The sequence below is a fragment of the Felis catus genome, chromosome D3 (genome assembly GCF_018350175.1).
Source record: "Felis catus isolate Fca126 chromosome D3, F.catus_Fca126_mat1.0, whole genome shotgun sequence".
In the NCBI taxonomy this organism is placed as follows: domain Eukaryota; kingdom Metazoa; phylum Chordata; class Mammalia; order Carnivora; family Felidae; genus Felis; species Felis catus.
The window spans coordinates 5,483,075-5,507,227 of record NC_058379.1 but is presented as its reverse complement, the minus strand read 5'-3'; the positions used below and the strand labels follow the sequence as shown (position 1 = coordinate 5,507,227).

Below are 24,153 nucleotides of genomic sequence, written 5' to 3'. Positions count from 1 at the left end.
CCCCCCCATTTCGGCACCCGGCGGTCCGGGCTGCACCTCCCCCTTCACTGGCCACCTCACCTACGGGTCTGGTGCGGGACGCGGGCTGCGCTTTGTCTCCCCCCACCCACCCTGCCGGGTCCCAGCACCTCCTGGAGCCCCGTCCCCCGCCCGCACCAGGGAAACACCAAACTATATGCTCATTCGCCGGCCAGAAAGGCCCCGCTAGACCCGCCGTCTCAAAATGTGGACCAAGGACCCCGGGGGTCTGAGGCCCTTTTTGGGGGGGGGGCACGGGTTTTCCTTTTGCAGCCCCATGTAGCTAAGTGGGTTTTCCTTCCCGTTCTTCGGCAGAGATGACAGGTCCCTAGGGGCCGGACGCCGAGGCTGCGAACACTGAGACCCAGCTCCCTTCCCACGTGGAGCGTGAAAGAGGTTTGCACAAGCCAAACAATGCCACTCCTCTCAAAAGCAGGTACCTCGTTCCTAAAAACACACTGTCGCCGTAAACAGGCAATGGGCATATCCTCCTTCTCTCCCGGTGAATGAATGAACGCACGTTTTAAGGCTTTCCCAACGTCGATCTCTAGTCCGGTTAATGCCGGATAATAAGCCCACGTAAGCCAAGACCTCTTTGGGGACCTCGATGGCTCTTCAGCCTCGCAGGGGCCCGAGACCGAAAAGTTGGAGGACGGCGCTCCTTTGAACACTAATTTTCCTCAGCTCCTGAAATTGAAATAGCTGAGTTACGTAGCACTCTGTACGTGCCTGGCATCCGTCTAAACATTTTGCGTAGATATTTTTTACGCAGATGTGCACGCGGGTATTAATTGAGTAGAACAACCCCCCCCCCCCGATGTGGGCGCTGGTTACTGCCTTTTGCAGTTGGGGAAACCCGGGCTCTGAGAGGTGAAGCGTTTGGCCCAGATGGGGGGTGGGGGCAGGGGTGGTGGGGATTGGAAGCCTGGGCAGCGGGAGCCTTAACCACCCGGGGGTACTCCCTCTGGCGAAGCCCCGCCTTCGCCTTGCCGAACCAGGACCACCCGAGGCTGATCCAGAGGAGGCCGAGAACCCTGGCGAAACCACCTGGAGTCCTCAAAGTTGGGCCCCACTTGGGACATCTCCCAGGATTCACTGTCTGGATTACCCGGAGTCTGACGCAGTAGAAGGACTCCACCTGGGGTACCCCAAGCCCTGGCCTGTCCGGATTACCTATTCCAAAGGAGGCCTCACTCCCTCCTCTCCGGCCACACCGGCCTCTTTGCTGCTCTTCAGACACGCCGGCGTGCAACCTCAGGGCCTTTGCACCTGCCGTGGTGTCCGCAAGAACACCTTTCTTTGTCTTGGGGCCCCGCCATCTTACCCAGGCCTGATGGGTCTGCCTTCCCTGGCCTCTTGTGTGAGACCACACCCATTCTCTTCCTCTGCTGTGTATTTCCTTAGTAACACTTGTCACCATGTGACACTCTATTATATATGCACCGGTCTAGGGTTTAGCGTCTGTCTCCCCTGTGAGGATCTCAATGCCTTAAAGACTCCGGCGCGGTGACAGGTCCCAGGGCTTTTGGACGGGTGAGTGTACGAGCAAGTGACTGGAACAGAAAAGTCTGACCAGACCAAAGGGCCAGCCACTCTCTCCCCAGCTGCCCCCCCCCCCCCCCGGCTGAGCGTGGCCATGCTGATGTGGCGAGCTCTGGCTTGCCAGATCTCTTGATTTTTCAAAAGATGCTGAACATCCAGACTTTTATGTAGAATCTCCTGGCTTTTATCCGCTAGCAACTTATTCAAATCACCCAAATTAAAACACAGCTCCGTGAGCCAACCCTCGTGTAGATAAACTCAGCCGAGTTTGGCAAAGTGGGTTCCCCTTCGCTCGTAAGGGGAGGTGACATTTGAGCGAGAGGCTGGAGAGCCTTAATCGGGGAACGTTAGCCACGGGCCAAGCCGGGGTGGGGGAGGGGAAGAGGGACTGGGGCCAGTGGGGCGGGTGGGGACGGCGAGCTGCCACCCCCCCACCCTGCGGACGGGCCCGCCCCCCCCCCCCCACTTCGGAAGCACTCCACCCCACCCCCACCCCCACCCCGGGCCCCAGCTGGCCGCGAGCCATGCACTTGAAGCCTACGCGGGATTGTTTTCAGAAGCGGAACACACAATACACAGCAAATAAGGCTGCTCTCCGTCTGGCCCGGACGCGTCCCGCACTCTGCCAGATGGTCCCCGCCGCCTCCCCAGCCGGGGCCGGGGCTTTGTGAGGCTCGCTCGGAGGCTCCTTGCCATCCTGCGGCCTGCAGCCCAGCAAGAGGCAGCCGGGAAGCTTTCTCCCCGGGGCCGGGGAGGATTTTTCTTGGCCCGCGGACAGGAAGGCTGATTCAGCTGGGAACCTTCTGGATTTATAACCCCCACCGCTCCATCCCCCGGTGACCCGGAGCCCTAGTGTGCTGGCGTTTATTGCTAATTGTTTTCAGACAGATGGCGTGGCCCAGAGTCTAATTCCCCAGGCTAGAGGGCGGGGGACACCGGGGGTGGAGGGGGGGGGGGAGGAGGAGGCCGTGCCCTTGACCGCTTGCTGGCTTGCATTCTTGAAGAAAATGTTCAGGATTGGGGGGTGGGGCCGTGGCTGTGACGATGATGAGGGCTTACAGAGGAGAAGGGAACAGGGGAGGAGGGGTTGGAGGAAGAGGCTTTGAAAGGAGGGAGCCTACCCTTGAGCCTCAGGGGCGGATGAAGCTGGGGAGAGAATGCCCCCCCCCCTCCAGGAAGTCCGCTGGGATTGAAGCCAGTGTGGCAGGGAGAATTCCTCCTTTAGGGCCGGATTGGGGATGGGGAGTGCTAGGGGCTTTGTAGGGAGGGTGGAAGGACCTGTCCCCAACCTAATAAGCAGCCCTCACTTTTTCATATGATTGCAACATAATTTGAGGGCTCACGGAGCCCCAGAGGGCCAGGCATGAGTGGAGATGCCAAATTACAGATGAGAAAAAGAAGGCGGCCTCTGAGAGGGCAAGTGACCAGCCTGAGGACTTGCGGTGGGTCCGTTAAGATTCACGGCACACCCATATATGCCTGCCGGGATGGGCAAGCTTCTGTGCTCACGGCTTGTGATTCACAAAGGAGCTGGTTCGGATGATAGGGGCTGGGAAGGGAATGAGATGGGAAGGTGGGGTAAGCAAGGACCTTAGGCGAAGGTCAGGGAGGACTTCTCGGAGGCGGCAACATTTGGGCGGAGGCTTGGAGAAGAAGGAGGATCTGGCTATGCCTGAAGCTCAGGAGAGAGTGTTCCAGGCAGGGGGAACAACGAGTGCAAAGGCCCTGAGGTGGAGATGAGCTTTTTGTGTCCCAGAAACCAAACGAAAAGCCAGCGTGACCGCTGCAAGGGAAGAGTCACGTCCCGTGAAGGACCCGAGGCGGTGCTGGGTTTTCCAGAAGGGCCGTCATCTGCCAATGTCACTGGACACCGAACACAGTTATTACCCTGCGCTGCAGTGCTGAAGCTGGGACCCCCCCCCCCGAGAGGACAAGTGACTACCCCAAGTTCACCAGCTAATCTGCAAGAGAATCCGCTAGTCTCAAGGCAGAGAGAGTCAGCCTGGGCTCCGTGGCAGGTTCTGGGGAGACCTGGGAAAATGTGTGTCGGCCTCACGTGTGACGACGAGATTGAACAACGGATGACAATCTTTTGAGCCGGTGCCCGGTCATGACTCTGGGTGACAAGTGCCAGAAACCCCAACACCCCCTGCTATGAACAGAGAAGAGAATTTATCGGGCCAGGTAACTGGAAAGCTTTAGGGAAGGGTGGCTTCAGGAATGGCTGGATCTAGGGACTCAAAGATTCCCAAGTCACTTTCTCGTCGTCTCTCAGTCCGGTTTGCCTTCGCAAACTCTCCCCAGATGACCGACGCACCCCGGGGAGAACCTCGCTTCAAAGCTCCCAGAGCAGCACGCTCCAGAGAGACGAAGCTTCTCTGCCCCGGCAATTTGGGCAAAAGTTGCAGGGCTGAGTTTCACTGGTCCGTCCAGGTCACATGGCCGTCCCCGAGCCAATCACTGTGATCAAGGGAATGCGCTACGTCGGTTGGCCAACCCGACCACAGCCGTGGTGGCCGACATGTGCCCTGGAAGGGGTACCTCCTCTCCTCGTTCAGTCGGTAAATACACCCTCTGCGTCTGCACGGTGCCAGGCACTGTCCTTGGCCCTGGAGACAAAAAAACAAAAACAAAAAACCTTCAGCTTCATGACACTTCCACTCTCCATAGAAGCCGCGGCACAAAATAAACACGCGAAAGAAAAGATACGTCACACGGTGATAAACGCTATCAAGAGAAATACGGCGGGGAGGGTGGGAGGGAGCGTGGGAGGTGGGTGTCATTTCAGATAGGGCGCCCGGGCCTCCCAGAGAAGGTGACATTCAAGCAAGAAGTAGGTAAAGGAGCTAACTAGGCAAGCATCCAGGTGCACTCCAGGAAACAGGAACCGCCGATACAAAGGCCCTGGGGTAGGCATACATACTTGGTGCGTCCCAGGCACAGCCAGGCAGCCAGGAAGAACAGAGAGGGGGAGGGAAGGGGAGAGTAGGAGCAGCTCAGCTCGAGGCCTGGGGACGATATGGGGTCAGATTGCGTGTGGCCTCCGGGGCCCAAGCGAAGGCTGACTTTTACTCCATCGGGAATGACAAACCCTGATGCCGATTTAGGAGGATCCCTTTGGCTGCTCTGTGGAGAAAAGACTGCAGGGGCGAGGGTGGCCGCAGGGAGAGAGCTGTGAGTCCCAGCCCAGTGATGACGGTAACCGGAGGCTTGCTGAGGGCAGGGGCGGAGAGGAGCGGTCACGGCCTCCGTGGATCTCTTGGGTTTGGCCGGCAGGATTAGCCCACGGAGCAGATGCAGGTGTGACAAAGCCAGGGGACTCCACAGCCCCCAGGGCGTCTAGGTTCCTGCCTCTCCCTGGCCTGGGCGACCAACAGGCTGTCCCTCTGACCCCCTGGGATTCTGAGACTTTGCACGGCGCGACCTCGGCTCCGGAACCCACCCCCAGCCTCCCAGCGTTTCAGGGTCTGCATTTCCTCTCTCTTTGGCTGAGCCTCCCAGGCCACAATCCGTCTCTCCTCCTCCCTCAGACCGGCAGCTCGTCTGGACCGATGCACATTATCCATACTCCTCATCATTGCCGTGCCTGGTGCCTCGGCAGGCTCAGGTGGGTAAGAAACAGAATTCTCTGGAGGCTTCCAGAATTCACCTGGCTGAGCCCCGTCCTGCGGAAGCAGAACTTTGGGGAGCCTGGGATCTCCCCGCCGACCCCCCCCCCGCCGTCTTTTCCCACCCTGTACCACGGACTGAGTCTACTTGTGACGCTCCGGGCACCGACGGCCTACGGGCCTCTTGGGGGGACGGGTTCGTACAGAAGTCCTCCAGATGCCTTCCGCCCCATCTGCCCTTAGGTCTCCGTCCGGCTCCGGCTGCAGTGACCTTTCCGTTCCCTAAACGTGCCAAACAAGCACCTACCTCAGGGCCTTTGCACTTGCTGTTCTCGCTCCCTTGCCACCTACTTCCTAGTTCGCCTCGCCTCTCTCTCCTACTCACCATCAGGTCCCAGCTAGACATCCCTGCTTCGGGAAGCCTCCTCTGTGCCCCTGGGATGAGGTCAAGCTCCAGTCATGCTACCCCACCCCCCGCATCTCTCCCTGGAAACTTTCCTCTCTGGGCCGTGGTGACTTTTAGAGACGCAGGCAGAAGGCGCGGTGGGTAGATCACAGGCCCTGGGGCCAGATCCGGGCTCCCTCACGGACGAACCCCACAGGGTTGTGAGGGTCCCACGAGACGCTCCTCGCCGAGGGCCTGGAACCGCGCCTGACGCGCAGCATGCGATCAATGGCGGCTCTTGCCACTGTGCGCAATTCCTTGCTCACCGGGCATCATCCCTGCCAGGCCGTAGTGCTCCCCGGGGGTCTGGACCCGGGGTGGGGGCCGGTGGGCGCCACTCGGTCGGTCATCACGCGCTGACTGGAGGGATGTTTTGAACCCCGGGCCCCGGGGCCTTGGATCCCTCACCCACTCAGCTCCCCGCCCCCCCCCCCCAGGGCTCACCCGGCCCCCCCTCCCCCCCAGCCTCCCCTAACCACCCAAGTGCAATGAAGCCAAACTTCTGATTTAAGGTGTTTATAAAGGCACTGAGAATGTCCTCTAATATCAGCTTATATATTTTTAATCCGCTGTTAAAGTGATTTAAAACACGGCTCCGACGGACGAGCGTGATGGAAATTAAAAGTCTCCATCACCTGCCGCCCCTGCCGACAAGGACGCGGGGGCGCCTCCACGCTCCTCGGCCAGCGCTGGGGCCACAAGGGGTCCCGTAATTAAGCGGGGGGCGCCGAGGCCGGGCGGGGTCTGGAGAAGGAGCCACGGGGTCGCGCTACACTCGCGGCCTAATGAACGGGGACATCTGCCCATCCGTTTAATTAACGAGCCCCTCGCGCCGCAGCGAGACACGGGGACCGCGTCCTCCGCGCTGCAGAGGGGAGAAAAGCGCCCAGGGCGGAGAGGACTACTCATTTGCAGAATAATTTTCTTTTCCTGCCTCCTTTTGGAAACCAGAGAGCGGAACCCGCTTCCCATCGCTCCCTCCCTCCAGGGCAGTTTCCCGGACTCCCAGCCCGTGTCGTCCCTCCTCCCCACCCCTGGAGTCCTCCCCCAGGCCTCCACCCAGGAAAGTCTGAAATAAACGCAGGCGGCTGAGCACAAGGGTCCGCGGCTTCCTCCGGGGCCGGGGGTGAAAGTGTGAATCGCCTGGGGCAGTCTGTCCTTAAATGCCTCCCCCCTCCCCTCCCCCCACCTCCAGGGACAGCATGTTGCCACCTGGGGAGACAGGCGCAGGTGGAGAGATCTGAGCTCCCAGGTCTGGGACCGGACCACCAGATGGCAGTCTGTTTTCAGGAACGTGTCCTGGTGGGTGTGGGGCGTGTTGGGGGGGGGGGGCTGCTGGCACAGCTCCCCATGAAGCCCCCCCCCCCGCCAGACAGGGCAGTTCTAACCCCAACTGGGGGCCTCCGAGGATGCCAGTCCCCGCAGCCCAGCGGAGACTGAGGTCTGGGGTTCAGGCGGCGGAGAAGGGTTTGGGACGTGTCGAGGTCCCCTTAAGACATCCAGGTGGCTGGGGCGCCTGGGTGGCTCAGTGGGTTGAGCGGCTGATCTCTCAGTCTGTGAGTTCGAGCCCCATGAGCTCGAGCCCCATGAGCTCGAGCCCCATGAGCTCGAGCCCCATGAACTCGAGCCCCATGAGTTCGAGCCCCGCGTCTGGCTCTGTGCAGACAGCTCGGAGCCTGGAGCCTGCTTTGCATGCTGCGTCTCCCTCTCTCCCTGCCCCTCCCCTGCTCGCGCTCTGTCTCTGTCTCTCTCTCAAAACACAAGAGGAAGAGAGTGAGGTTCCCGAGGGGCCCCGCCCCCGCTGCGGGGCGCAGAGGCACGTGGGTCCCCGTGTGAGGCCTCCCTCCTTCCCCGGGGGCCCGGGGCCTGGAGCTGGGGTGGGGGGCAGGGGGGCCACCGCGTCGGGGCTCCTGCGCTGGCAGCCGCCCTGACCTCCTGCGGGCGGCCAAGGGCGACACAAGGGCCCAGTGTGCTTTCCGCGGCGAGGGTTTGGCAGGGGCTTCACCCGGGAGCCCGGTTCAGACAGGAGCCCTTTGAAGGCAGGATGAATCGGGCTCAATGTCTCCCTCCAGCTGAGGGCGGGCGGGGGCCGAGGCAGCTTCCAGAAGGCCTGCTGTCCGGGGTTGAGGAGGCCCACTTCCAGGCCTGGAGCCGGTTCTCACCGAGAAGGACGAGGCGACCGCGGCCCGGATGCCCGCGGCCTTTGCCGGAGGGAGCCCCATGCAGAACAGTGGTCCTGAACGAGCAGCTTTGACTTTAAATATGTGTGCATTTATGTTGATGTGTACAAAATACACAAAATATAGCCAGCTTCCCCCCCCCCCCCCCCAGTGCTCTCTCAGACTTTACTGCTTCGCATTTGAAACGGGGGCTTACTGGAAACTACCAGAATGTCCCTGGGCAGGAGAGCGGATAAGTAACTCGTGGTACGTCCATGCAGAGGCCGGCCACACGGCAGGGGAGAGTAAGTCTGTCCTCCCAGCGTGGATCCCCCAGTATATGTGACAGGCCAGAGACAGACGCCCGTCCCCAAGGGAGGGGACGCTAGGCATGTGCCTTGCTCAGCACAGGGGCCGATACTGGGGCTGCACCAAGGCGCCGGCCCACCCTGAGCCCGCCCCCCCCCCGTCTGTCTCTACATCGAGCCAACTGTCCCCGAGGATGTCCCTGATCACTCCTTGCCGACGGCACTGACCCTGATCTGGGTGACTGCGTTTCCCCCTTGGTTCCCCCGGACCCCTGACCCCAGCCCTGCCTCCGGCCTCCGACCTCTTCAAACCACGCCCCGCCCTGCACGAATCCGTCTTGCCAAAGTGCGGTCTGAAGGAGGCTGTCCCCCGCCGCAGCACCCTCAGGGCCACCCCATCACCTGGAAAGCCAACAGCGAAACCCTCACCTGGCATCTCACGATCCCGGGACCATCGAGCAGCCTCGTCCGCCGTGTCCCACCCACGGCAGCTACTTCTGTGTCCCCCGAACATGCCCGCGAGTGCCCACGTCTGGGTCTGCCCCTTCCAGCCCGGATGCCCTTTCCCACGTCCCCGTCAACCCGCCTCGGCCGCAGCGACACTCCTTCCTCCGACACCTGCTCCTTCCTCGTTGCCGGGTCTCCACCGTGAACGCCCCCATCCGGCTTTCTGTGACCGAGCTCTGCTCCCAAGGGATTCAGATTTTAGAACAATCGGTTTGAGGGGCGCCTGGGTGGCTCAGTCCGACTTCAGCTCAGGTCATGATCTCATGGTTTGTGAGTTCGAGCCCCACGTCGGGCTCTGTGCTGACAGCTCGGAGCCTGGAGCCTCCTTCGGAGTCTGTGTCTCCCTCTCTCTGCCCCTCCCCTCCCCTCTTTCTCTCAAAAGTAAATAAACATTTAAAAAAAAATTTTTTTTAAGTGATCCAGGGGCACCTGGGTGGCTCAGTCTGTTAAGCATCTGACTCTTGATTTTGGCCCAGGTCATGATCTCTTGGTTATGAGTTCAAACCCTGCACTGGGTTCCATGCTAACAGTGCAGAGTCTGCTTGGGATTGCATCTCTCTCTCTCTCTCTCTCTCTCTCTCTCTCTCTGCCCCTCCCGTGCTCTCTCTCTCTCTCTTTCAAAATAAGTGAATACATTTTAAAAAAAGAAAAAAACAAAAAGCCATTGGCTTTTATAACAACAAAGTCCAAAGATAGGCCAGCCTCAGGTATGGCTGGATCCAGGGGCTCAAGCACTAACCTCCAGTGCCTTTTCTTTCTGTCTCATGGTTGTTTCTGTTTCTGTTGGCTTCATTTTCGGGCAGGCCTGGCCCTCAAGATGGAAAAGGCATCCCAACAGAGCCGGCTGAATTCTGTGGTTAGCCATCCCCAATTCTCTCTTCCCAACTGTTCCTGCCACCCTTCCGGGATTACCTCTGACTGGACCAAGTCGGGTCACCTACCGTTCCCTGAATCAATCACTGAGGCCACAGGCTTGGAAAATTCAGACTGGCCTGGTGGTAGCCAGATGCCCATCTCCGGGCCAGAGGGCAGAAGTAGTCGAACCCAGACCACGTGGTCTGTAGTGAGGGAGGCGTGGTCTCCCAGGGTGTGCAAGGCTGCGGCCGGAGGAAGCACCCCTGGGATCTGATGTTCCCCCAAACCCGCCGAGCGGCTGTGGGAGCTGGGGCAGGTGCCTCAGACGTTCTGACTCTCAGATCCCACTTCTGCAGAGTGGGAACGTTCCAGATCCACCCCAAAGGGGAGGTGTGGGCAGGGGAGGTGCTGATGTCCGTGAAAACAGCTGGCCTTCGGCAGGTGCCTGGGGAAGGTCCCCGGAATCGGAGGCCAGCAAGGACCCGGGGCTGGAAGTATGGCAGGAAAGGTGGGGGCGGCCGTGTGTTCTTCAAGGGGGCCCCCGGCTCGCCCATTTCACAAGCTCTCTACACGACTCCACGTGCTCGTCTCTCCAGCCATCGAGAGGTGGGGTCTAGGTCCCTCCCTTGGCCCGCGTCGTGGGTAAGGCGCAAGTGACAGTGTGTGATTTCTGAGGCTACATCACAGAGGGTGACACGGCTCCTTCCTGACCTTCGTGGGATGCTGTTCCGTGGAGACCCCATGTTGTCAGGAAGCCCGAGCCACCCGTGGAGGCCACGGCCCTGGCTGAGGTCCCCGCCGACAGCCGGCATCGACCGTAGGAGCTCAGCCAAGAACGGAGCTGACCTGGGTCCCCGCCGCCTGCCCGGGAGACCCTGGCGGAGACCCTAGCTGAGCCCAGTCAGCACCAGAACTGTGACATAACAGTACAGTCATGCCTGTTCGGTTGTGCCACTAAGTGCGGGGCGATTCGTCACACAGCCACAGACACTTGGAAGAGGGGGCTAGTGGGGGGATTGAGGGCAAGAGGGTGCCACAGGGGCCACCGTGGCCTGACTACACGACACTACCAGGCGCTCCCAGGCCTGGGCGATGCTAGTCTGTCCGAGAGAGACAGAGAGAGGCAGGGGGCCACGCCTGAGTCCCCGAGTGACCCCCACCGCTGGCAGAAGCTGGCCCAGCCATGCCACTGGGCACTTGCTATGAATTTCCCAGGATGAGGTGCTGTGGGGACCGACTTGCCCTCCTAGAGGCTCAGGTCCTGCCCACTCTCGCTGACTTGTGAATGGAACTTGTCACCTTCTGAAGGGAGGGAGCAAATTAAATCTGTGATGGTGAACTTGCTAAGTGCTTCGCATCAACCTGGCCAGAGAATCTCCTTTCGCTGAGATTAGGAGGCTGAGTCACGGTGGGGTCCCCCATTTCTCGGCCCCCTTCAGCCCTGGGTCTCCTAACTCCAGGCTCCTGGGGCTTCCTGCTGCCGATTTGGTCCAGTTACCCCGGCGGGGGGGGTCTCCTCAAAAGAAGGGAGATGGTGTTGGATGTGAATTGTCCCCGGGGGGAGTCTACACGGATCAGAAGATAATCCAGATAATCAAATCATTGATGCAGACGAGGAAACATTCCGCCCTGGACCTCAAAGCGGGGGCTGCCCTCCGGGGGCCTTGGGGCATCAGCACATGGCTCCGCCCACCCACTCTGTGCACCCTGGGGAACAGGTCCTGCTCCCTTGTGCCAGACCTGGGATTTGCTCAATGCTGCAAAATGTCAACCACTTGCTCTCTCTTTAGGCAAATAAACGAACTTAGAGAGCGTAGAGGGGCGCCTGGGTGGCTGCGCTGGTTAAGCGTCCGACTTCAGCTCGGGTCATGATCTCGCGGTTTGTGGGTTCGAGCCCCGCGTCGGGCACTGTGCCGACAGCTCGGAGCCTGGAGCCTGCTTCGGAATTTGTGTCTCCCTCTCTCTCTCTGCCCCTCCCCTGCTCATGCTCTGTCTGTCTCTCGCACTCTCTCAAAAATAAATAAACATCAAAATTAAAAAAGGAAAGAAAAGAAAGCGTAGATCGCCCCACAACCAGAACCCCAACAGCACTTGCTCTAAACAGAAGGTGACCATGAACATGAGCAAAGGCGATCACCATCCTGCTGCCTGATGGTTTTCAAGATGGTAACTCTCTCCCGTTCTTTGGCAAAGGTAGCTAACCCAGACACATCCGAGACACCTCAGCACCCCGCAGAGACCTTCTCCTCGAAGCAGGCAGGAGAATGGAAAGAAGAAAGGGACTGACTTTCTTGCTGTCGAGGATCATTTGCTGCTGTGTCTGCATCCGGCCCAGGTCTCTGTAACCATTTGGGAAAGATCCTAAATGAGGACGATCGCAAACGCCCCAGCAGGGCTCGCTGCGTGTTGCAGGCAATTCCAGAAGGTTCCTGTAACGCTCAACAGCCCTACGAGGGTGAGGTAGGTGCTGTCATCATCCCCACGTGGGACCCAGACAGGTTAAGCAACCTTCCAAAGGTCACACAGCCAAGTGGCGGTGAAGCTGGGGTTTGAACCCCGACCTCCCGCTTAAGTCCTAATTACCCAGCACGCCTCCTGGGAAACACAGATCGGTACCCACCAGGGTCCTGGAAAGTTGCAGAGGGCCTCTGCTGTGTTCAATAGTGTCTCCCCGCCCCCCAGCCCCCCCCAAAAAACAACACTACTGAGTCCTTGGAACGCTGTGTTCTTGGGCTGCTGTGATAAAGAACCGAACTTGAAATTTAATTACATTTCAACTTAAAGAGCCGCAGGTAAGAGTTTCCTCCCACTGCTGCACAACGATCACACACATACCGGCTTAACACAGCGCGAATTAATCTTACGGTTCTGGAGGTCCGAAGTCTGAAACGGGCCTCACTGGTCCGACAGCACGGCGTCTGCGGGGCTGTGTCCCTCCTGGAGGCTCTGGACGAGGACCTTTTCTTGCCTCTTCAGCTTCGAGAGGCCGCCTGCATTCCTCGGCTCGTGGCCCCACATCGCTGTGCCCTCCGCCTCCTCGTCGAGCCTTCCCCGACTCTGACCCTCCCGCCTCCCTCTGACGAGGACCCGCAAGGCCGGTGGCTGCCGTACTGGACAGGGCAGGTGCCGACCGATGCTTCCCAAAAGACCTGCTTCTGCTTGGGTCGCTGCCGGGTCCCCTGAGCCAGGCACACGGTCCCCAACGAGCGTGTTCAGTTAGCGACATTCGAGTACTGCTTCTACAGCACGTGGGTCGAAGGACGCGCTGGGTTCCACCTCGGGGTCCGAGCCAAACTTTGCAAAACGGAGACCCACATGGTGGGGTGCCTCTCACCGAGGGAAACCGTGCTGTCCCGAGCCCTACTGTGCGCCTTCAAGCAGGCCTCTGTGCCTCGTTGGGCGTCACCTTCCCCATCTGTATGATGAGGGGCAGGGAGGAGCCGTAGAATAGCTCCCAGCAGCCTCAGGAGGGCGAGGAAAATGGACGCACAGAAGCCAAGGGGCTGGCCCGAGGGCCAGGTCTCGAAGAAGGGGAAGCCGCCGTCCCAAGTGGAGACTGGTGTGAGACTTCAGAAAGGGTGTGAGAGACGAGCAGGGAGGGTCCCCGCACCATTTGCGGAAGAGAAGACGGCAGCCTGCCCCCGGGGCCGGAATCGGTGACTTCTTCAACGCTGTGCCATCTGCCTGGATAAGTTCTCCTAAACTTCCTCTGCGCGTCGAACTTCTACTCATCCTTCAAGACCCAGTTCGAATGTTTCCTTCTTTTTTTTTTTTCGATGTTTCCTCTGGGGTGTGGATCCAAGTCCCCTGGCCCGAACGTCGACGCTCTGATGCGGCCATCCACACGCGCTCACCACTCGCGCGCACACCTGCCCGCACACACGCGCGTCCCGGAGCACAAACACACACACACACACACACACACGAGGGTATACCAGGCGTACCGTCTGCGGGCCCGCGCACGAGTGCACATGGACCTCCGTGGGGGCCGTGCACGCACACGCTCCCACACCGAGGCCTGCACCCACGCACCAGCTCTGCACACACGTCCCCGGGACGGTGCAGGGGGCACACACAAACACCAGGGCGTGTGTCCTCGCACACGGACGTCCGCAGAAACGTTGCCACGGACCGTGAACACAGTCGCAGACAGAAAAGTACGGAGCTCCTGCCTGCGAACCGGGACGTCTAGGACTTCCCTGTCCCCCCACACACCCACAGACACCCAGAGGCACACGCACGCACACACGTGCACACCCACGGACGCGCTCCTGTCCTGCGTCCCCGGGGCCTCACTCTCTGCTCCACGGCTGCGGCGGTGGGGCCCGGAGGGCTGACACCGGCTCCTTCCGGTCTCGGTCGACCACGGGGAGGAGGAAAACTCGGCCGGCCGGCCGTCTGGCCTCGTCTAGGGCGGGGGATGGGAAACCCCCCGGGCCCAGCCCTCGACGCCCTGCTCGCGCTCCTCTTGCCGCCCGCCGGCCCAGGGCCTCCGGGACCCTCCGGGGCCGGACGCAGAGCCGACGCGTCCCGCGGTGCCCAGGTGAGACCCAGAAGCGTGGGGACGGGCCAGGGCCCCACCCCCGCGGCCCCACCGAACAGAGAGGAAGAGGAAGTACAGCGTGGGCCTGTGTGGGGGCGCCGGCCCAGACAGCCTCCTGTGCAGCCAGATGGCCGGCCATCTGCGGTCCCCTCCTCCTCGCGGCGTGGCCAGACCGGGTGCCCGGGCGAGCCTCCTCAAAGCTGGCAGAGCGTGTTAGGGCCATGTGCTGCCTGGCAGGCTGGGGGCTGCGCCCCGGGGAGAGGCGACCGGACGCGCGGACAGCCGGGCAGAGGCAGGCCCGCCGGGCCCAGCTGCTGCGGCCCCTTCTGCGGCCCCGCCTCTCGCCTCCTAAGGTAGGCGCCTCTGTTCTGGAAGATTCCAGGGTTTGGGGCGGGGGGGGGGGGGAGAACAGCTCTTGATCCAAGCACTCGTTCGTTCTCTCATTCACTCAACACCGGGTGCCTACTAACTGCTCGGCACTGGAGATAGAACAACGAACAAAACAAGTATTTGCTGAGCACCTACTGTGTGCCAGGCACTGTCGTAGCCCTTGGGGTTACAGCCACAGAACAAGACAAGTAGACATTAGACATCCACTGTGCGTCAGCTGAGGGCAACCATGATCAAACAAGCGTTTCTTGGGCACCCACTGTGTGCCGGGAGCCGCTCTGGGCCCTGGGGACACAGCAGTCAGCCATCTGTTAAACACCTCGTGTGCCAGGCACTGGGGGCAGGGGGGTGACGGAAAGGATGTGGTCCCTGCCCTCACAGAGCCCACAGTCCTCAGATGAGCGACAGCGCACACCTGCCGTGATGCCACAAGGAAAACAAGGCTGAGGGAGGGACGGTGGCGTTCTTATCCATTTGATCTTTCTAGATGGGGCAATCGGGGAAGGCTTCTCAGAGGAAGGGGCACGGAGAGAGACCCGGTTGGAGTAAAGAGCCAGCACTGAGGCCCCCAGGGGAAGGGACCGGCCCGGAAAGACCCGAGGTGGACAGGCTTGGTGTGTCCAACACCCCGGGGAGTCCAGGCCCCTGGGCTGGCACAGGTGAGCTGGGCAGGGGCAGGGGGGAAGAGGGGACGAGTGTGGGGAGGGAGACCCCAGGCGTTGTGGGGGTGGGGGCCCCACCCCCACCTGTGTTTGGGAGGCTGTATTCGGGCTGGTCCCAGTGAGTCTGGGACCTGAGCGCCGGGATGATTCCCATTTCACAGTCGGGAAGGTGGAGGCCCAGGAGGGGCCGGGGTCACCTGAGCCTGGGGCCCGGGGCTGGCGGAGCCTCTGCGCACCGTCCCCAGTCGGCCCCTCCGCGCATCCTGAGGCTGTCGGCCTCGATGTCCCCCGGGCTTAGTCACCCCGTACAAGTGACATTTATTTATTCCCTCACACGGGAGCGTGGCGAGAATTAATTATTTCGTGCCAAGGAAGCACTTTGAACATGAAAAGTGCTGAGTATGACCGTGACATTACAGAGAACAGTGCTCCCTCCTCGCGCCTGCCTGCAGCTGGGAGGGTTGAGCCTGTCTTCCAGGGTCCCCACCGCCCACGACGCGGCGACGACGGGAACGCTGCTCCGAGCTCAGGATTTCTTTTCTGTAAAAGCCTAAGGAAGAGAGTGAAGAGGAAGGCGGGGAGGGAAGGGGAGGGAGGGGGAGGGAAGGAGGGGGGAGGGAGGGAGACAGGAGGGAGGGGGAGGGAGGGGGAGGGAGGGGGAGGGAATGAAGGTGGAGAGAGGGAGACAGGAGGGAGAGGAGAGGAGGGGGGAGGGAGGGAGAGGGACAGAGGAGAGAGGGAAGGGGGAGGGAGGGGGAGGGAGGGGGAGGGACAGGGGAGAGAGGGAGGGGGGAGGGAGGGGGAGGGACGGGGAGAGAGGGAGGGGGAGGGAGGGGGAAGGAATGAAGGTGGAGAGAGGGAGACAGGAGGGAGAGGAGAGGAGGGGGGAGGGAGGGAGGGGGAGGGAATGAAGGTGGAGAGAGGGAGACAGGAGGGAAAGGAGAGGAGGGGAGAGGGAGGGGGAGGGACAGGGGAGAGAGGGAGGGGGAGGGAGAGGAGGGGGAGGGAGGGGGAGGGGGACAGAGGAGAGAGGAAAGGGGGAGGGAGGAGGAGGGACAGGGGAGAGAGGGAGGGGGAGGGAGGGGGAGGGAGGGGGAGAGACAGAGGAGAGAGGGAGGGGGGAGGGAGGGGGAGGGAATGAAGGTGGAGAGAGGGAGACAGGAGGGAGGGGGAGGGAGGGGGAGGGAATGAAGGTGGAGAGAGGGAGACAGGAGGGAGAGGAGAGGAGGGGGGAGGGAGGGAGAGGGACAGAGGAGAGAGGGAAGGGGGAGGGAGGGGGAGGGAGGGGGAGGGACAGAGGAGAGAGAGAGGGGGGAGGGAGGGGGAGGGACAGGGAGAGAGGGAGGGGGAGGGAGGGGGAAGGAATGAAGGTGGAGAGAGGGAGACAGGAGGGAGAGGAGAGGAGGGGGGAGGGAGGGGGAGAGACAGAGGAGAGGGGAGGAGGGAGGGGGAGGGAATGAAGGTGGAGAGAGGGAGGGGGAGGGAGAGGAGAGGAGGGGGGAGGGAGGGAGAGGGACAGAGGAGAGAGGGAAGGGGGAGGGAGGAGGAGGGACAGGGGAGAGAGGGAGGGGGGAGGGAGGGGGAGGGACAGGGGAGAGAGGGAGAGGGAGGGGGCTGGAAGGGAGGGAGGGAGGGGGAGGGAGGGGGAGGGGGAGGGAATGGAAAGAATGGAGGGGAGTGGGGAGGGAGAGAGGAGGAGGAGAAGGAGAGTTTCCCACTCACGGGTTTTTCGGCCACCCCACACTGGGTGAGCTGGGAAGATAGGGCAGCGATGAGTCACAAGGACAGGGTTCTGGTTTATAAAGCGCCTTCTCTACCTTATTTCAGATCCACAAAACAGGATGGGGGGTTTCTCAGCGGTGCAGGTGTCACCAGCCCCGTTCTACAGACAAGGAAACCGAGGCTCAGAGAGGAGGACCTTGCCCAAGGTTCCAGCCCCTGGGGCCTCGGGGTTCCCTGGGCACAGACACCGGCCACCCCCCAGCAGGGCCCAGCAGGGACCCCGAGGGCGGCCCTGGGACGTGAGCCTCTCCCTCGCGCCACCCTGGGGATCCACGCGTCCCTGGGAAGGAGGCCGGGAGGGGAGATGTTCCCGGAGTGGGGAGGGAGGTGGGGGCGGGGGACGCAGATCTGGGGTTGATTCGACCTAATATGCGCCCAAAAGAAGCCACGAGGCAGAAGGCACAGCTGGAGGCCAGAACACGGGGGCTGCTAGAGCTTCTGCTTCAGAGGGAGAAAGGTTGTGGGGCTCACTCGACCCCCCTCTGAGCCAGAATCGAGAAATCCCGGAGGAGGCAGAGACCTCGGGGCCCCTGGGCCGTCTGAATGCCTCTTTCCGAGGGTCCCAGCCCTGCCTCAAGCATCCCCACTCGCCCCGGCGGCCAGAACCGCGCCTGCATTCAGTAGGTACCCAATAAATGCCTGCTCGTGTGCGCTGGCTGGTATCTGAGGGCCCCCCTTCCATGCAACAGAGGACCCTGGGAAGCCGAGGCCGTGCCGGGGTGGGTGGCTTAATCTCCTTGTGCCTCAGTTTCCCTATTTGTACGTCGGGAGCAAACATGATAGAGGGACGCTGAGGACCGGGGAGGATTCAGGGCTTGTCCCCAAAGTGCTTAGAACAGGATCCGCGTGCGGGGTTCAGTAAGTCAGAGCTGCTCTTCAGGACCCATCCCCGCAGAGCCCCCCGGCAGACAGGTGGTCCCCACAAGCAGCCCTCTGTGGCGGGTCCCGTTGGGCGGGTTGCATTACGGTTATTTATTTTAGATCCTGAAACGGAGGCCCAGAGAGATCAAGTAAGGTGCCCAAGGCCGCCCAGCTAGACCGTGAGGGAGCTGGGTTCAGGCCCCACCTGCTCCTGGCGGGGCGGGGCCCGGCCGGCCACCTCGCCCTTCTCCCACAGGGGTCCCCCGGCGGTCCTGAGAACCCCTCACCCACTCAACCCCAGCAGGGCGAAGCCAGCTCGGAGACACCCGTCTCTGAATAATAACTAATACCGGCTGTCAATCACTTAATTTTCACGCAGCCCATTCAATAGATGAAAGACTGAGGTCCACAGGGGCAAAATTACTCGTCCGGGGTCACGGTTAGTGTTCAAACCCGGGATTTCTAGCCCGTAGAACTCCATTGCCTAGGGCAGGACAGCGGTGGAGACACGAACTCAGGAGTGAGATAAGCTGTGTGACCCTGGGCAAGTAACTCGGCCCCTCTGGTCTTCAGTTTCCCCTTCTGCGATATGGGATAATAGCGCCCGCTTCAGAGAGGCCTTGGGAGGATCAGCTCCGTTCATGCGCACAAAGCACTTAGAGCAGGAACGGGCAGAGTAAGGCCTGGGGGCTTACCTCAGTTTCCCCCGGCAACAGATTCTGAGCTGAGGACGTGTGGACAGCTGCTCCAGGGGAAGCCAGCAGGGGGAAGGAGGGTCACCGGAGGTACCACCTCCAGTCCCCTGGCCCCAACCCCTGATTGTGGAGGGCTCTGGAGTGTGAGCTACGCCCCAGGGTTCTTGCCGAGGCAGGGGGCCCCGGACCCACGCACTGTCAGCTGCCACCTAAGGGCTGTCCCTGAGTGATGACAACCCCCAGGCAGGTCAGGCTTTCTGGCCTGGGGCCAAAGCACTTCCGGCAGGCGGTGCCGAGGCAGAAGCTTGAGGAAAGTGCCGGCAGTCAGGGGCCAGGCACCCGGAAGAGGTGGGTCGGAGCCCTGACACCCAGGATGTGTGGGCGGAACCCGACTGGGTGATCACTGCCCTATAGCTCTTGAGACTTTACCTGCTAGGACCTCACAGCAAACCTGTCTGACTCCTGATTCAGTCGCTGCCTGCAGGGCCTAAAGAAGAGGGTGTTAACTCGGGGAGGGAACTCGGGGGAGGTTGTGTCAGTCGGGATGTCTTGGGCAGCAAATAACAGAAAAACCTCAATTCCAACAGCCCTGATAATGATGAAGGTTTATGTTTTCCATAAGAAGTCCTGCGGTGGAGGAACTTCTGAGCAGGCTGGTTCGGCAGCCCAGTGGTGGCGTCCGGACCAGGGTCTCTCCCTGTATGTCCTCTGTCACCCTCAGTACGGATCACTCCCCTCATGCCCCAAAATGGCTGCAGCAGATCCAGTCATCACATCCCACCAGGACAAACTGCAGCCCAAGATGAGCCAGCCATATCTTCCTCGTGTTTCTCTCTTTTTCAAGAGCAAACCAAGATTCCCCATAACCCCCCACTGGAGCCCCTTTCACACCTCACTGGTTTCAGTTGGGTCACACGCGAGGGGCACAGGACAGCCATTGACTGGCTCAGACCAAGGGTCAGCAAATCTGGCCCCAAGTCCGCCTGTGTAAATAAAGATTTATTGGTACGCAGCCACACCATTTTTTTTTAACGTTTATTTATTTTTAAGAGAAAGAGAGACAGAGCGTGAGCGGGGGAGGGGCGGAGAGAGAGGGAGACGCAGAATCCGAAGCAGGTTCCGGGCTCCGAGCTGTCGGCACAGAGCCCGACGCGGGGCTCGAACCCACGAACCGCGAGATCGTGGCCAGAAGTGAACTCAGAGGCTTAACTGACTGAGCCACCCAGGCGCCCACACACCCATTTTTTTCACATATGACTGAGTTCGCGCTACAACGACAGAGCTGAGCGGTTGCATCTGGTCCGCAAAGCCCAGAAGATTCACTGTCTGACTCCACGGAAAATCAGTTTGCTGACTCCTGGCTACATTAATTGGGATTCACCCCTGTGCTGGGCTGAGTCACTGTCCCTGAGGGATGAACACTGAACAAAACAATAGTCTGTGAGTGAGACAGAAGTGGATGGCGGCCGGGTCACCGTTAAGTCGGCCTCAAGTACTTTGCTACTTGATGCACGGTCCCTAGACCAGCGGCGGGGAGCCAGGCTCAAACCCCACCGCCGCGCTCCTGAACCAGAGCCCGCACTTGACAAGGTCCCCAGGACTCTGTGACAAGCCCTTGCCCTGCAGACAGGGGAAGGTGTGGCCGAGCTCAAGCCCTGACGGTGACCTTGACCAGCTGTGTGGCTGTGGCAGGTCATGGCCCCCCTCGAGGCCCTTGGTGCCCTCACCTGCTGGACGTCGTGTGTTCACATCCTCGGGCTGAGTTAACAACCCCTCCCCCACCCCACCCCCACCCCGCCAAGCTGGGTGGCTTAGAGCCCAGTTCGGGAGGTCCGAAGTCTAAAGTCAAGGTGTGGGCAAGGCCATGCTCCCTCCGAGGCTGCAGGGGAGGGTCCTTCCTTACCTCTTCCAGACTGGGGTGGCCCCAGGTGGCCCCTTCTTTATTTTTTAAGTTTATTTATCTTGAGAGAGAGACAGAGAGGGTGAGTGGGGGAGGGACAGAGACAGAGGGAGACAGAGAACCCCAAGCAGGCTCCGCACCGTCAGCACAGAGCCCGATGAGGGGCTCGAACTCCCAAACCGTGGGATCGTGACCTGAGCCGAGATCAAGAGTCGGACGCTTCACCGACTGCGCCACCCAGGCGCCCCACCTCCCCTGCTTGTAAGGACACCAGTCCTACTGGATTAACGCCCACCCTAACGACCTCATCTTAACTCGGTTACATCTGCACGGTCCCCATTTCCAAGCAAGTTTGCTTCCCCCCCTCCCCCCAGCCGCCCCACCCCGATCCCAAACCATCAGGTTCCAGCTACACGGACCTCCTTGCTCCTTCCAGAACATGCCAAGCCCACCAAAGCCTCGGGGCCTTGCTGTGCCCTCTGCTGGAATGCTGTTCCCATAGAGACTCCAGCTCACTCCCTTGTCTTATGCGCATCTCCGTGCAGACGTTGCCTCCGCGGAGAGGACGGCCTGACCCCACGGCTAGAAGTGGACCCACCCCCGCCAGGCCCGACACTCAGTCACATTCGATCCCGTCAAACCTGTGACTGTCTTCATGGAATTCACAACTGGCTGGAATTGTCACATTCAATCGCATACCTATTGGCTGCCGGTGCCCGGACCGGGGCCTGGCTCATAGCAGGCGCTCAGTAAAAATTAACTACATGACTGAACAGGCCGCTTTCCTGCCCACCCCTCTGGGCTCTTCGGGAACGCTCGGGAATCCCCAGGCCCCTGCATTAGAGGCCTGGCAAGCCTCACCATGCCGTGGAATTTTCCAGATAAAACTATTCCTTTGTGCGTCAACAGAGCCTTTAATCTCAGCTCATCGCTTCTGTCCTAGAGCCATCAGGTAACGTGAGAGGGGCCCCTCGGGAGAAAGCGTGTCTCCCCACCCAACGCTGATAGACGTCCAGCGGCCGGTGGCCTGCCTCCACCAGGTCCCTGTGTCAGTCCCCCGCCCGCCCCCCAAGCTGCAGGACGGCCCCTCGGTGGGTAGGGACACGCCCTGCGTATTAACCCTTTACAATAGCATTACTAATTTTCTTTATTATTAATTATTATTATTATTATTAAAATGTATACATGTAACCCACATGCGCTGACACTAAGAAGCTCCAAAATCTCTAGACTGTGATGGGAAGCAGATCCTCGCCTTCCCGATTCCAGCCCCCAGTGCAGAGGTGACAGACAGCCACAGGCAGGGGTGCTGGGCACCCTTCGGAAGGGCCAGATTCGTCTGTCTGACAGATGCTGCCATAGGGCCCCCAGCGATCCCCTGAGGGTGTCACTGTCATCACACCCCTTTTACAGACAGAGAAACTGAGGCTCAGAGAGGGACAGGGCTAGCCAGTGGTAGAACAGGGCCGAACTCAGACGGTCTGGCTCTGACCGTCACCTGTGACCGCTATGCCAGCGCCCCCTCTCAACAGAAAAGCTCTTGATTTCGTTTTTCACTCTTTTTTCTTCCCTCCCCCACCCCCTTTTCCGTTCCGTACTGTTCCACGACTTGCTTTTTTCGTATCACCGCTTGCTTAGAAGATAATTTCATGCCAAGCACACAGAGGTCACTCCACTGCTCGTGAGCCCATGTCGTGTTCCACCGCCCTCGACATGCAGCCCGGAACGATCACTGTGCCCGTCTGGGTCCAAACGGCCCACGGGTGACCCCCTTGAATCCTTAGGACGTAATTCGTTGGGATGCGCACTGTAGTTCGCATGTGACACACGGCAGGCACTCTGGGGGAAGCCAGTGAGATCTGGGCTTATTGGGCAGGAGGTCTGAGCTGCCCTGTCACCCACAGACTCCACATCCGAGCTTGTCAGGAGGGGAAATGCGGGCCCCAGCGCCGTGGTCTGAAACGTCCCCGGTTCCGAAAAAGGCTCTGGGGGTGGAACATTCGTCCTACCGGTCGGCTGCACATCTAAGGGCCCCAGAGTGTCAACCCTTCAAAGCCCCGCGACTCATCCCCGTCGTCGTGCCCGGTAACTCACAGAGCAGCCCGAGGAACACCACGGTTCGTCCACACCTCCAAACAAAGGCCAACTAGGAGTGTCCCGGGAGCGGAGGAACAGAACCCAGGCCTCGGTCCACGGCGGGTATCGAATGCTTTCCTCAGCTGACACAAAGGGGGTGAGGAAGGGCCCTCGGCCTCCCGAGAGTGACTCACCCCGTGAAAACCGGATTGTTCCAAGCAAATCTGCACAACAGGCTCCAGGCCTTGGGCCTTGTCCGGCTTCCCTGAGCCAAACATTCCAGCATCTTCCTCAGGTACCTGTGAATACTGTACTGTCTTCTCCAAACACAGCCTTTGTTTTTGAAAGCTCATAAAGAGGAACCCGGCAGGTCAGGAGACAGCCGGCCGCCCACTTCCTTCCCCGGGACGGCAGTCGGCCAGCTCCCAAATGCCTCCCAGCACGTGCCTCCTGCCCATGACCACACTCCAGGCTGCCTCCGAGCACGTAGCGGACCAGGACCCCCGGCGGGCGGCCGAAACGTCCTCCGTCGGAGGACCGCCGGCCTCCTGGCCACCGGGAGGGCCAGGCTGCAGCAGGGGGACTTTCTCGCCATCGGGAGCGGGTTGACTTCCCACAGGGGAGAGATGCTTCCCGAGCAGTTTTGTTAGCACCAGGTTCCGGAACACCTTGTCCATTCTTTTCAGGAAGATTCTGCGCAGCCCCGTGCCCTCCATAGAGGAGGAGGAAGTTGCCCGGTTTGTGGGTGGAGAAAGGGCTGAGCTGCGTGTTGACGTGAGGGAATCCGCAGGGCAAGCCTGAGATGCCACGCTGGGCCTCGCGGGCTGAGCCGGGTCACCGCCGTCCTGCTAGGTCGGGATCGTCCGTCACGCGTCCCATAAAAGCCGGGGCGGGTGGCCTGTGTCCGTTTTCAGCCACGAGGGGCACTGGGAGGCGAGACAGTGGGGAAAGCTGCCGCTAACAGCCGGAGACAGCTCTGTGTGCGCCGGGCCCGGTCGGAGGACATCGCGTGCGTGAACATCACACTCAGATAACGACCCACCAAGGGACAGGCTGCAGTGACTGCCACCTCCACCGATAAGGAACCCGAGGCACAGAGCAGTCGAGTCACTACCACAAGCACCTGGGAAATGGCTGAGGGGGGGTCTGAACTCGGGCGGGTGCTCTTGACTCTCTTGAGTATTGTGGGATCGTCCCGAAGCCAAAAATATTGGCCACGAGTGGGCTCTCTGTGACAGACACTGTGACTGACCCATCACCTGTTCCCAGCCTTTTCTCCCCCAGCCTTTTCTGCTTTCCCGGGCTCGCCTGGCAGTTCTGGCCAATGAAACGCAGGCAGAAGGCAACCGGGAGGTTGTGGCAAAAGTTCTGCTTCTCTTGATTAAAAAAAAAAAAAAAAAAAAAAAATCAAAGGTAGCTGATGTCCCCTGCGCCCTTTTCTCCTCCCTTGAGTGTGCATGTGATGCCTGGAGTCATGGCAGCCGCCTTGTGATCTGAGGGAAAGGCTGTGAGAAGCACAGGCGGTGACCTGGGAAGACCTGAGCTTTGGAACCAACTCTCCCGCCTCCCAGACGTCTTTTTATATGGGAAAATGCGACTCCATTTGCAACGCTGGCTTAGGCTTTCTCTTATCCGCAACCCAAACTCATACCTGATGTTTTCCTTTTCCCTCTTCCTCTTTCCTTTTCCCACGGGAAAGTAACTGGTCCTTCAAAGTCTGTACCTTGTCAAAAGTGAGGGACAGGGAGAGGCCTGCCTTCCAAGGATTTGCTGGTATCTCATCCTCCTGCTGTCTTCCCAGC

General features: G+C 60.4%; 1 protein-coding gene and 1 long non-coding RNA gene across 5 annotated transcripts; one reads left to right on the top strand and one right to left on the bottom strand.

Annotated features, from left to right (window-relative positions):
* Positions 1-3,710: 3,710 nt before the first annotated feature.
* On the bottom strand, positions 3,711-23,585 carry LOC109493142. Its single transcript, XR_002147207.3, has 2 exons — positions 22,546-23,585; positions 3,711-4,169 (listed from the first exon to the last, which is right to left on the bottom strand). It is a non-coding gene; the product is annotated as an uncharacterized LOC109493142 (long non-coding RNA).
* Positions 11,417-19,387, top strand: LOC109493140. Of its 4 annotated transcripts, XR_002737158.2 has the most exons (5): positions 11,417-14,338; positions 14,863-15,034; positions 16,865-16,965; positions 17,202-17,439; positions 18,963-19,387. XR_002737158.2 is itself a non-coding variant. In XM_019814443.3 (4 exons), the coding sequence occupies exons 1-4, from the start codon at positions 14,207-14,209 to the stop codon at positions 18,966-18,968; spliced, it is 411 nt and encodes a 136-aa protein (XP_019670002.1). In that variant the 5' UTR covers positions 13,603-14,206; the 3' UTR covers positions 18,969-19,387. The 4 variants fall into 4 exon arrangements, 3 of the variants coding, with proteins under 3 accessions (XP_019670002.1, XP_044897667.1, XP_019669999.2); XM_019814443.3 differs by lacking the exon at positions 17,202-17,439 and having other exon boundaries at positions 13,603-14,338; XM_045041732.1 differs by having other exon boundaries at positions 13,605-14,338; positions 17,202-19,387.
* Positions 23,586-24,153: the final 568 nt, after the last annotated feature.